Below are 12,781 nucleotides of genomic sequence, written 5' to 3' on the forward strand. Positions count from 1 at the left end.
GTGGGTTCCCTGCCAGACTCAGACTTGATTTAGGAAGAGAAAATGGCCACATGGCTGAAATGCAGCGTTTTTTTTTTTTACATTTTTCTGAGAACCAAGCTGAAAGACATAGTGTAACCTTTGGTCCAAGCACTGGAAACCAGCGAATTGAATGATGGTGGCTGATCTTGCGAAGTGAGTGTGTCCAGTTTTGGATAGACTGAGAGAGGATGGCTACTTTTCAGACAACTTCTTGGACAAGTCCCTGATCCAAATTAAGCATTTCATTTGTTGTAAAGCCACGTTTAAAGTAGTAATTATGAGATACTGTCTCATAATTATGAGATAGTATCTCATAATAGCTGGATCCTGAAACTGAAGCTTTTTTTTAATGAGGGATCTCTATTCTTGACACAGCATTTTTTCTTTGCATTTGATGTTGAGTTTGAAACGTGGCTATGTGTGGCATCTGCTCCTGTTACATACGTGTCACACATACAAATGAACGTTCAGACGGTGAATGCAGTGTATGCGAATTTCCATCTTCATCACCTCCGCACACAGATAGGAAACGGCTAAGTATTTCACACGTCGAACAAACCAGATGTTAGCGGGCTACCTGGCTTTCCTTCCATTTATTCATTTTGTGGCGTCAGTTTTGTCATCTGTGTCTTTGAAGTGCATTTCCTCAATCTATTTTTTTTAAATTTACATTAATGAAAAAAATGCCGCTCAGCTGGCATGTGACCACATTTTGCGAAGTGGGTAAAGTTTAGCTGTTTTGTTGGAAAAAGATGTTTGTCCAGTTGTTCAGTCGGATAGAGAGGACTTGAGATTTCTTGCAGGGCAGCTCAAGCGTGAAGTAAAGGAAGGCGACAGCAGGAATTTCAAAGTAATACATCAAGTATGGAAAAAAAGAGCGATCCCCTGATTTTGTACATACCCATCTACTGTATTGAAGTCAGACCAAAATCACAAAGCAAGGCACATGTTTTAAAGTAAAAATGAAAACAATGCAAAATATAATAAAAGTGAAGAACAAGAGTTGCTTGAATTATACACATCGCCACACCTGGACACATGTAGGCAGAGAAAACAATATAAATAATAATAAAAAATAACACTTCCTGGAAATATCCCAACATGGTATCCTACAATGATTCATTAGCTCAGACCACTTAAGCATGGAGAAGCAAACTGATTCAACACTCAGATTAGATCTGTTTACTTTGAAAAATACTTTTCAGGATCACACACACAATCATAAATACACTTCTTATTTTTTTTTTTCTGCAAATATCCATTTATATATATATATATATAATCTCTATGTGATCAGAATTTAAATACCACAACTATTCTCAGAATTGTAATTTCTTCATATATGAGGAGTGTGGCTGCCATGAGACCGTGAAACCTTGATTTTCTTAATGGGCCGAGTTTGCAAATGGATAAAATTGGACTGTAGCACCAACGACCGGTCAGTTATCGCGCCGAAATAAACCTTCAGGCTTCACAGACCTCCACCGCTGCTCACTCCATTCCGACAGCTTTTTATTCATGTTTTTTTTTTCTGTCCCATGTACACAAAATCATGTCAACACACAACAATAACCACGGTGATGTCGGTGAGAATGGTGATGATGATTGTCATGGCAAAACTGGGTGAGTGGTTGGGAGAGAGTGGGGATAGTTGGCGTGTCAGGACGTGGATTGCATTGGATTTCATTTAATCTAAACGACACATAATCATAAAACAGGGGGTGCGCTATTGAGGCCGACCTTATTAACCAGATCCGCTATCATCTAGATGTGACCAATCAGCATTGAATAGATGTATTTCATGTCTGTTGTTCCTGAATGAACTGACATTCATTAACTCAAGGTGGGCTGCTGACCCAGTTGTAGCAAATGGTTACCCAATGGTAATGTTTGACCTTTAGTTACCTCACCACATTGTATACAGGGCATGGAATATTAGCATTCATTGCCCAAAGGCCCAAATGTTTAATGTTAACACACTGAGTCAGAGCAGTTTTTAATGTAGGTTTGTTAAACATAAAAGAGGCTTCAAAAGGACACATCTGAATCATTCCCAGGGCAGCCAGTTACTGAGAAAACCTTTGTGTAATCAGGGGTTTTCACCTAATTGTAACATACCATATACATTTAGGTAAGTCAGCATTGCGGCAAAGCTGCCATCACGAAGCCCTGGATGCCAACATTAGGGAAAAGCAAAAGACTGAATCTACAATAACATATGGTCTGATATCATAGCATCTGGGAGCTGTTTAGATAAAAAAACAAACCTTAAAATCTTCTAGTTTGCCAGAAGACACTTCAGGAACTGTCGAAAGATAATTCTACGTTTGGTCAAACATTTGCTTCTGGCCCTTTCATCTGGGCACCATCGTCATAAACAGCATTCCCAGCATGAAGCATGGTAGTGGCACCATCATGCCTGGTCAGGGTTCGGCCACAGCTTTACTTGCCTTTTTATTTCTACGTTGTTTTGGCCACTGGTGGCCTTTATTTGACTGTAGGTGGACAGGAAAGAGGGCAGAGAGCGGGGGGGTCAGGCAGCATAGGAACTATGCATCTGTACACGGGGCGCCTGCTGAATCAGTTGAGCGCCCCAGCTTTACTTGCCTTTTAACCATGTCCTCACATCGACAACCGACTCAGTCGTGAGCAAAATTATTTACATACCTGCCTATGTGCTTTGCTTTTTATGCCAAATAAACTACAAATGGTGGCAACAGAGGATGTTAATCCTATATTTGGTGTATCTGGGAAGTAGGAAAGAAACCAAAACATCCTTTTGACTTTTACAACTGTGATGCATAAAGTGGGGGAAAAAACTTGGCTGCCTCTGGGTTCGCTCAGTTGCTTTGCTATTAACAACAAATGCTCATAACTGAGGAACGACATGAGCTTATAAAGCTGAACCAGGACTTTGTCCATTGTCTTATTTAATGGGGAATAAGAAAAGAAAGATAATGAGCTTAGCTGATAATTTGCCTTTATTAGGAAATCTGACTTTGTGCCATATTTTCTTTCTTTTTTTTTCCAATTACGAGATCATAATTTTCAATTGCAGAATATGCAAGGTTGCCATTGTACGCATGCATATATGTAATTAAAAGCTCGTCTAACGAGGGCTACCCCCATAATGCTGTGCATTTGTTTTAAGCGATCAAAATCTGCTTGGTCTGTGCAAAGCCGTGTGCGCAGCAACAGTGCGACTGCAAATTAGTGTTATTGGGGAAGCAGGGAGGCAAACATGCAAGAATGATCCTGTTGTAAACATGTTGCTGAAAACTTGCCATTTTCAGCCTTTTGGTTGGGAACTTGGAGATTGTTGTTTCCAGTAGCAAAGCTGATTTTAAATTGCAACTCAAAATAAGTGGCCGACAGGCGGGCTTAATGCCAACACTCAACCTCCGGTGAGTAAGGGTAGAACGGTTTTCCCGACTTGCAACCACAACACGGTCAACTTGGGGACTGATGATGTCTTTTGGGGCAAATGGAACAGGGCATGAATTCATCTGGAATTGTGTGTTTTGGATGTCAACATAAGCAAACATTAAATTTACTATGACTCAATGCTGGACACAATTTTAAATCTGAGAAACAAGAGATCGGTGGTGCTGGGTTGCTGCTTTGTTTAGGTGCCGCGTCCGTAAGGGGACAGACTGAGAATGGAACTTACTGGGAGACCTGAGCTTTGCTGCTTTAACTCGTCAGTCAGCAGTGTTTTTGAAGCCCTCTTTCTGGATGCACAGCTATGACCGCCGTGCTTGTGCTGCACTACATGAGGAAGTTTGGAGCAACTTAGCCTCATCTCACCATTGATCCCGAGAAATGTCAGACTATTCTGTCTCCGCCTTCCCTTGCTAAAATCCAGCCCTTCCACACTTCTCAAAAACACTCCCAAACTTTACATTATCTACCTGACGTAGCCTTCCTACAGTTTTCCCCCTTGAGTTCGCTTCATATTGTGAAGACTCCGGTGCGTGCATTTGTGTGAGCGTGTGTTTGTGTGTGCACGCAAGCCAGCTGCATGGGTCATTGTGCTTCTCCTGTGTGTGTGTGCGTGTGTGTGTGTGCGTCTGCATGCTGATAATGAGCATGTGACAGAGATGCAGTCAGGGCTGGAAACTGTATTTGATCCTGAAACTCAACATACATACATCTGTCATACTGCCTCGATCGAGATCACATGCACAAACACGCACAGACAGATACACACACACACACACACACACACACACACACCCCTCAGGAGCTGAATAGTCTCGTTTTGGTCACAGATAAAAAAATTTCCACCAAGTCATTTACATCGTCACAACACCAGAGGTCACCATTCCACACAGAACCAAGACATTAAACCAAAGAGCTAGAGATTTATATTTATCAGTATATCATATATTACTGTGCTAATGCAGGACTTTTTCAGTAGATATAAACTCTCCATGCTTAGAATGTACACATACCACACTATGAGTCATTACACAGTTGGTTTTTCAATCAGTATTAGTATTTGTTCGCTTAAAGAGTCCACGTGGAGTTCTTAAAAGACTGCAGTCTCCTCCACTTTGGTGTGTTTCTTCATCTCACCTTCTTAAGTATTACTTTTTTCTCTCCCCGTAAGTCATTTGGTCCTTTTTTTTCTTCTCCCCCCCCCCCCCCCCCCCTCGTCCTTGTCTTTTAGTGCCTATTCTTGCTCTTTCTCTCTGGCACACGTCTGTCCAGGCCTTTGGCGCCGTTTCGTCATCGTTCTAGCATCGAGCGACTGGAAACAAGAGGAAAAGGGAAGAATGGCGTTTTTTGTGGAGCGGTGGCGGACGAATGGACGGACAGCAGTTAAGAACGTAGAGGGGACGAGCACGGCAGAGAGAGGAGGAGCGAGAGATAAGAGAGGCATGCCTCGCGTTGTGCCATCTGAGTCATTCCTGATGCAGTGTTGCCGTGGAGACACGCTTATTGGTTTCTGGAGTTACTCCAACATGGCGTCCAGCTGGTCGGCCAGGTCATCGAACATGCTGCCAATGTCATCGAGGATGCTCACCGTGGTCTTCTGCTCAACCACAGAGCTGGATGTGGACAAACACACACACACACACACACACACACACACACACACACACACACACAGAGAGGCATAAGATATAGCATCCGATAGGAAAAGCTACAAACCATTATTTAAAGATTTGTGATAGCAGTTCTAAAAAAAGCGGTGCTGATGAACATTTTGCTGGTCATTTCTTAAGTTCAATCTCACTGCGTTGCAACAGAAAAGAAAAGAAAAAACATTTTAATAGCGTTCACTCCTCTAATGAGTAACTAAACCCTTAGATCACTCCTGAAAATTTGATGAACCAGTTCCATAAAAGGACCATTGATCTTTCTGACTGAGGAACAGGTCCTTGCAGTGCTCAGATAATATCTAAGGCCAAGTTTTCTAGAGAGCAGCATGTTTGTATTTAAAATGGGCAAATCTGCCAGTGCAGTGAGTGGGAATCTTTCTTGTAATAGCAATCAAGTTAAGGAGTTAACACGTAGGCCCGGATTTTGAGTATTCACATAATGCAGGCAGACTTGCATGCAGTCTTTGAATAACCTAACAGCGTGTAGCCCTCAGAGATGATACAAAGAGTAGGTTGAATGCTGATTGGTTGAAAGTTAGCTTGAGCCGGAAGGAGCCGACAATAATCAATGTCATCATAAAAACATTGAACTCCACCACAAAACAGATCTTTTTGTCCAATTTGACAACTGTCTTTTTCCACTGTAGAGCAAAGCTAAAGCACCAACAACAGCACCAACACAACTCAGACGATACCACATATTTCTGATGCTGCCATGAAGTGGCAGCCCAAAGCAGAAACATGTAGATGTGGGTTTGCAAGGTTCCGATACAGAAACTTAGTCTCAGTCTAAAAAAAGCAATTATATGGCTTATGTTGAATGTAAAAATGTATTTATTGAAAAGCGAGCGGTGAATTGAATATGATTATGTGTCCTGTGCTGATATCTGCTTGTTTGTGTGTGCTCCTTACTCTTCGTGCTGGAGTATCTTATCCTCGACAGCCTGCAGAGCAGCAGCCAGAGATGCGCTCGTCTCCTCCAACTTCTGATGCACCAAAGAATCCATGCCAAAGTCTGTCGTCGCAGTGGCCGGTGGTGTGAACCCGCCCCCTGCAATCCCACTATCCACCGACACGCCCCCAATGGAGGAGCGGGGTGGCTTGACGGGTGGAAGGGTGGGGCTGGGAGTGGCAGGGGTCTGGGGTGTCTGGGGGGTCTGCGGCGTAGTGGGGGTCAGCGGCGTGTGAGGGCTTTGGGAAGCAGGACTTGTCGGCTTGGCATTCGGTGGGCTGGGAGTGTTGGATGGTGGGAAGGAAGGCGGTGAGCTGGTCTGCCTGGTCACTGTGGTTTGCTGCTTGGCTGGATCAGGAACCGTGGTCGAGGAGGGGCTGGTCATGGAGTGGATGAGCTTGGCTGGTTTGGGTGCTGTGGGCGGGGGCGCTGGTTTGGGCGAGACTGGTGGAGGGATCTTCTTTCCTTCAACTGCATAGAGAGGGGAAAAGGTAATACTAACTTAGTGACCAGCTACAGTCATTCCTGCGGGCCTAAGCTTACTCTGAGTCATTTTCTTGTATGTGAAGGGTAAAGATATGCCCACAATTTACGTAAATAACACATCAACAACACATAAATATCAACATTACGGAGGCAAAAACTGTGCCAAAGGTACACACAGCATAATTCAACACACTTTGTGGGGCTCCTTACAGAAGTTTAGCTCCACAAAACGTTCTAAAAACAGCTGCTTTTGTACCATATATTTATATTATCTGCAGTCACTCTATTTTTAGGTCTGTCTTTTAGCTTCTACCTTTTTTAGCTCCTACTACTCTAAGCCAAGAGTTGTCATTTATGACATAAGCTTATAGTGATTTGTCAAAAAGGCATGAAGGTACGTGAATTGGTTAAAACATCAACAAAATCTGCTATTATTCTGGGTATCATACCCCTATCCCAGTGAAACATTGGTAAGACTTAATAAATCAGCCTTAAAGTAAACACAAAGACATGGACTGCAGGTAATCTCCCAGCATTATTGAGCTTGTGCGCAGTAGAAATATAAAATGTATAAAATGTCAAAACAAATAAAACGTCTGCTTGAGAAAAACCCTTGAGGGTATGTTTTTACGAGGGGAGCTCGACATTCCTCAACTACCCTCAGGGTGTTACTTGAATGGTTTTGTCTGAAAGCCCCTTATGATCCCTCTGATTTGTTTCTGTACCGACTGCATAATGAGAATGAAAGGTCTAATGAGGATCATTTAAACGTATCTGCAGGGGCTTTATTCTAACAGCTCTGATGATCATTCATCTCTCTTTGATTTATCTGGTAGACTCCAACAGATCCAGAAACTCAAATTCATATGTTGCAGGACAATGTGCTTGTTTTATAGGATGAGGGGCAGGTGTAACGATTCTAACGCACGAGACATTTCACGAACGTCGTTATTAAGGCTGACTTGTTATGCCGTGTCCTGATGCTGGGATTTTGAACAGATATGAACACAGACACACACCGTGAGTACCTGGACTTCCAGGCGTCCCAGGGCCCGGCAGCGGAACTCTCTTATTGGAGGCAGCATGTGGGGGGGTCTGAGGCCCTCCCTGTCTCTTTATCTGTGCCACGATAGGCTTCGGGGAGACTGGGGGCTTTGGTTTCCTCACGGGACCTCCTTCATTTGCAGCTGGAGCTCCTTGGTCCAAACTGTCCCTGCGAAAGGCTGCAGTCACTTGTGGTTGAGGTTGATGTTGGGGTTGAGGTTGCATTTGTTCCATCACGCCAGCATCAGACACCGGGCGGCGTTTCACGGTGGCCGTGCCGTTCTGGTAGGGGACTGGCTGTGTGGTGTTCGGCTGCCCGGTGCCCACAGGTTCTCCGTTAGCAGCAGCCAGTTCTGAGTAGCCATCAGGCTCCTTGTCGCGGCTCTTGGGCCGTCGTTTGACCGTGGACGACTCCTGGAGGGTGAAATCTGAGCCGTTGGGGTGAGGCTTGGAACTGCGGGGCCGTCGCTTTAGGGTCGCTGTAGCTTCAACCAAGTCCTCCTGGGTGTCCCCGCTGTCTCCCTGGGGACCCTGGCCGTCACCCTGCAGGCAGACACAAAATACACACTAACGGAAAATTCATACATTCGTGATAAGAGGTCATTCTTGCACAAACAGTCAAAGCATTGACAAAGATACATGGAAAAGACAAATAAAGCTTAGCGAGCGCAGACAAGTTGCTATGGATTTGCGATAGATCACATTTAACTTCAGCACATTACATAAATAATGTTGGTAAGATAGATAGATAGGTAGGTAGGTAGGTAGGTAGATAGATAGATAGATAGATAGATAGATAGATAGATAGATAGATTGATAGATAGATAGACAGACAAACATATATAGATAGTTACCTGTCCTTCTCCTTCTCCTCGACCCTGGCGGCGGATGGTAAGGCTTCCCTCCTCCGCAAACGGCAGGTTCTCTGATGAGCTTCCGCTGCCTCCCGAGCTCGGATGCGGGGAGGACGGGGTTTGGGGCGAGGAGGAATTTACCGAGGGAGGGGAGGACTCGAGCTGGGTGGAGGATGGCGGTACCGGCACAGGAGTTGGCTGGTCCCACCTGGCAGCTGCCACCAGCTCAGTAACAGGGCCACTGATGGTCCGCCGCCGGTTCACCACTTCGCCGTCCAGACCGATGGCATCACGTGTTTTGCCCACCTGGTTTAACACAAAAACATAGCAGTGGTTCACTATGCTTAACTCGTTTACAACTAAAGGTAAATTACATTTTCCAAAGACACAGGTGTGTACAGTACCTGCAGGAAATTCTTCTGCAGTTTCATCCCTTTGGCTCCACCCCCTATTGAAGACATCTCTAACATGGCGGCAATGCTCCTCACACTCCCCACGCTGCTCGTCTCCACAGCAATTGTCTCCACAGACATTCCGAGGTCACTAGCTCGCCGTTGTTGGTTGTAAGGCACATCCAACATCCCCCCTGTGGTAGCGTGGGTCTGCGGCTGTGCATTGGTCTCTGTCAGGTTGGAGTTGGAGCTGGAGATAGCAGAGCTGCAGCGCTTGGGAGGTGGCGGCGGCGGACCTTTTTTCTTCTGACGCAGGGCAAAGGACTGGGCCTGGCCCCGGTTGGCAGCTTTGTCCTGATTGCGGACAGAGTGGCTGCGGCTGACGCGGTGGGTAACTGTGGCGTACTTCCTTCCCTCCCCTCTCACAACGGTCGAGGCCTGACCTCCTGTGACCTCTGTGTCTCTTTCTCCTCCACCCCGTCCTCCTCCTCCTTCCCTCTCATCGCACTCTCCATCTGAGACGGCGTATCTGTTGAGACTGTGCGCACGTTTCTGCTGAAGAGCCGAGGGTTCTGCTCCTTCTGCCTCTGCCACTTCGGCCTCAGGTGGTAGACAGAGGAGGGGGACCTGTGGCTGCTGGCTCTCTCGAACTTCCATAACTTGTGTCTGCGGGTGGGGCGGAGGGTGCGCCTGGTGCTGCTGCTGCTGCTGCTGCTGCTGCTGCTGCTGCTGCTGCTGCTGCTGTGGGAGCTGACACGGAGCTCCACGGTGGGTTGGAGACTGAGGCGGGTGTGAGCGTGGCGACAGAGGTTGCTCCCCCTGGACTGGCTGAGGAGAAGGTTTGGGCTTGGTCTGTGGGGAAGCTGAACTCTGAACAGAGGTGGAGGAGGAGGAGGATGAAGTCCTGGTCTTGGTAGGGGTGTGGGGGGGTGTGTAAGGAGGTGCAGGCTGGGAGTGGGAGTGACGGTGTTTGCCCTGTGAGGATACACTGCCTCTGTGGGAGGAGGCGCTTCCTTGGCTGCTCTGCTGCCTCATAGTCCGTGCCTCCTTCTTGGGCGGCCCACCACCGCCTCCTCCTATGATCGCCTCATCATGGTCTTTGCTGAGGGTGCGTGTTCGCTGAACTTTAGCCTCCTGACCTGGCTGGGTCATGGCACTTTGCAGCTCGGTGCTCAACTCACTGTCCTGGAAGGTGCTCAGCTTCGGAGACATGAGCTCTGACAGAAGAGAAGATTTTATTTCAATATCAATATAGGTCTTATTACGTAATAACAGTCCTATTGGAGAAGCATAACTTCAGTGGAAAGTGTTTGGGAGATTTCATTAAATTGTTATCAAACTATCGTCTGTTAGCTCACCATCGGGGGGCGGGCTGTCAATTGACATGACTTCCTGCTGCTGTGTGATTGGCGGGGGCTTCTTTCTGAGGGAGGCCCGCCCATCTGAATTGCGCTGCATTTCAGCGAGCCGCTTGACTGCCAGCATTAGCTTCTTCTGGTGACCTAAAACAGTTTTAGGTTCACAGTTCAGCTACATTAAATAACAATTTGACCATCGTTATGATTACAACAAACATTTAGATCTTCCCTCAATATATGAACATAAAACCCTGAAACAGGCAATGACATCAAGAGGACTGTCTGGCAACACAAGTTAACTTATGCCCCCTTATGTTCAAGGAAATTGTTTTTTTTTTCTAGATGGACGATCTTAGAGTCAAATGTTAACAGTTTTCCCGTCCACTTTTATGTATGAGTGTGTCCAGTGTATAAAAAAAATAAAACAAACAACAAGGGGAGTTTCACACTTCTTTTGGAAATTAAGGTGTATTAGGATGGACGTTCTTTTAGTTGATTCACATATGGACAAACAATGTATTTGGAAATGAGGCTGCATCGCAGTGTAAACTACATTTTAAGTATACACTTTTAGAAAAATGTTAGCTAAAGTTGGATGAAGTAAAGTTAACTAGAAGCTGTTATTTAGAGGTAAAATTAAAATTAAGTTTTCACTTGATTGTGTTTGAAACCCAGTGATCAGTTTGACTGCAAAGCTAGTAGTTTGTTCGCCTGATTGCTACTTTGTTTATCAAAGTTCCTGTTATGCTGTAGGCTACAGTCTTGCTGAAATTCTCCGCAAAAGTTTGAAAATGTCAGCGTACTCAAGGAACATTTTGAAGTTAGAGATTTAGGTGAGGGTGATTCACATACTGACGAACAGTGTATGTGTAAATGAGGCATGAAGCTGCATTGCAATGTTAACTGCATTTCAGGTGGAAGGCTAACACTTTTTACAAAATGGTGGCTAAAGTTGGGTGAAGTAAAGTTAGCTAGAAACTGTTATTTTAAGGTAGTCTCTACATTGCTATTGTTGCACTGTTTTTACTCTTATTTTTTATGCACAAAAAACCCTAAACTAAATTGATAAAATTAAGTTTTCACTTGATTGTGTTTGAAACCCAGTGATCAGTTTGACTGTAAAGCTAGTAGTTTGTTAGCCCAGGGCTCTCAAGTCTCATGCAATGAGCGTGAGACACACGCATTTCAACAAGTTCACACGCTCACACGCCATACATGCCATTTCTCACGCTGAGAAATGATCAACTTCGTCGCACAGAAATTATAATGGCCTATACTATAAACGAGTCAATGGCAGGTGCGCTCGTACAGCTCAGAACTATAGCTCTGGTACAGCTGTCTTGATTTAGCAACCCATCGGAAAATCACAAAACAGAATTTCTCAGCCAATCAGAAAACAGAATTTCTTGTTGCCGGGTTAGGTCTGAAATAGCTTTAAGCTGCAAGCACGCGTCCCATGAATGCACAGCGGACATAACCTTTATGGTCTGAATGCGTGCAGAAGTTGTAGACGAGCTGGAGGTGGAAGAGAACCGTCAGGATCTTCAGCAGGTCATATCTTCATTTATTTTAATCTTTTATTAGTTACTATAGTTTTCCTACTCCTTGTAAAAGACCAATACCTGACGATTAAAGTGTTCATTGGAGTAGTAGGCCTAAATATTCAGCACACACCCTTTGACATGAGCAACTTAATGAAAAATGAAAAATATGTAGGAGTGTAATTAGGCTTCCGTGGTTAATTCTTTTCAAAGGTGACTGGTATGAGCAGGTTCCCAAGGCTATCTACAATTGCCAAACTGGTATTAGTTCTGCCGCACTGAAATGCTGATGCAGAGAGGGTTTTTTCCATGGTGGGGCTCAATAAAACCAAGACCAGGAACACGTTGGCTCTGAATGGAACTCTGTCATCCATCATGACTGTGAAAATGGCTGACATTGAGCCACAGTGCTTTAAATGGGAGCCCCCAATATCAGTCATCAAGCATCAAAATCTGCCACAAACACTTACAACAACACTCATAAAATTTTTTTGTTTGTTAAGACTTTGCATACCTAAAACAATTTATTTTAAAATATAGCAGAATTTAGTGTAAAAGTGAAGATTTGTGATTTTGGTATAAATAAAACAATTGTTCTTTAGCTAGTTTATGGTGATGGAATACTGCAAGGGACCAGCCCCCCCCCCCCGCGCACACGGCCCGGCCCCTGCCCCGCCCGAATCTCACTCCAAGAAAACTTGAAAACTTGAGAGCCCTGGTTAGCCTGATTGCTGCAAAGTTCCTGGTACGCTGTACAGTCTTACTGAAATTCTCTGCAAAAGTTAGAAAATGTCAGCGTACTCAAGGAACATTTTGAAGTTAGAGAGACTTATGTGAGGGTGATTCACGTTGCCTGTGTGTAAATGAAAAGCTGCGTTACAATGTTAACTGCATTTTAGGTGGAAGGCTAACACTTTTTACAAAATGGTGGCTAAAGTTGTGTTAAGTAAAGTTAGCTAGAAGCGGTTTGGAATTAGTCTCTATGTTGTTATAACACTGTGTTTTTTTGCTCAGATTTTGTATAT

The 12,781-nt window shown here is 44.7% G+C and overlaps 1 protein-coding gene across 9 annotated transcripts in view; it reads right to left on the reverse strand.

Annotated features, from left to right (window-relative positions):
- Positions 1-910: 910 nt before the first annotated feature.
- The window catches only part of caskin1 (CASK interacting protein 1), a 140,113-nt gene continuing 128,242 nt past the window's right edge, over positions 911-12,781 (reverse strand). For 6 of the 9 annotated variants that reach the window (XM_075455047.1, XM_075455046.1, XM_075455044.1 and 3 more), the window contains 6 exons: positions 10,216-10,359; positions 8,870-10,074; positions 8,466-8,771; positions 7,587-8,178; positions 6,042-6,552; positions 911-5,075 (listed from right to left, as the gene is read on the reverse strand). In XM_075455047.1, coding sequence (XP_075311162.1) covers positions 4,979-5,075; positions 6,042-6,552; positions 7,587-8,178; positions 8,466-8,771; positions 8,870-10,074; positions 10,216-10,359 — 2,855 coding nt within the window. In that variant the 3' untranslated portion in view covers positions 911-4,978. The remainder of the gene's footprint in view (positions 5,076-6,041; positions 6,553-7,586; positions 8,179-8,465; positions 8,772-8,869; positions 10,075-10,215; positions 10,360-12,781) is intronic. The other 3 variants (XM_075455043.1, XM_075455040.1, XM_075455041.1) reach the window with 2 other exon arrangements.

This window comes from Odontesthes bonariensis, chromosome 21 (assembly GCF_027942865.1).
Source record: "Odontesthes bonariensis isolate fOdoBon6 chromosome 21, fOdoBon6.hap1, whole genome shotgun sequence".
Taxonomy (NCBI): domain Eukaryota; kingdom Metazoa; phylum Chordata; class Actinopteri; order Atheriniformes; family Atherinopsidae; genus Odontesthes; species Odontesthes bonariensis.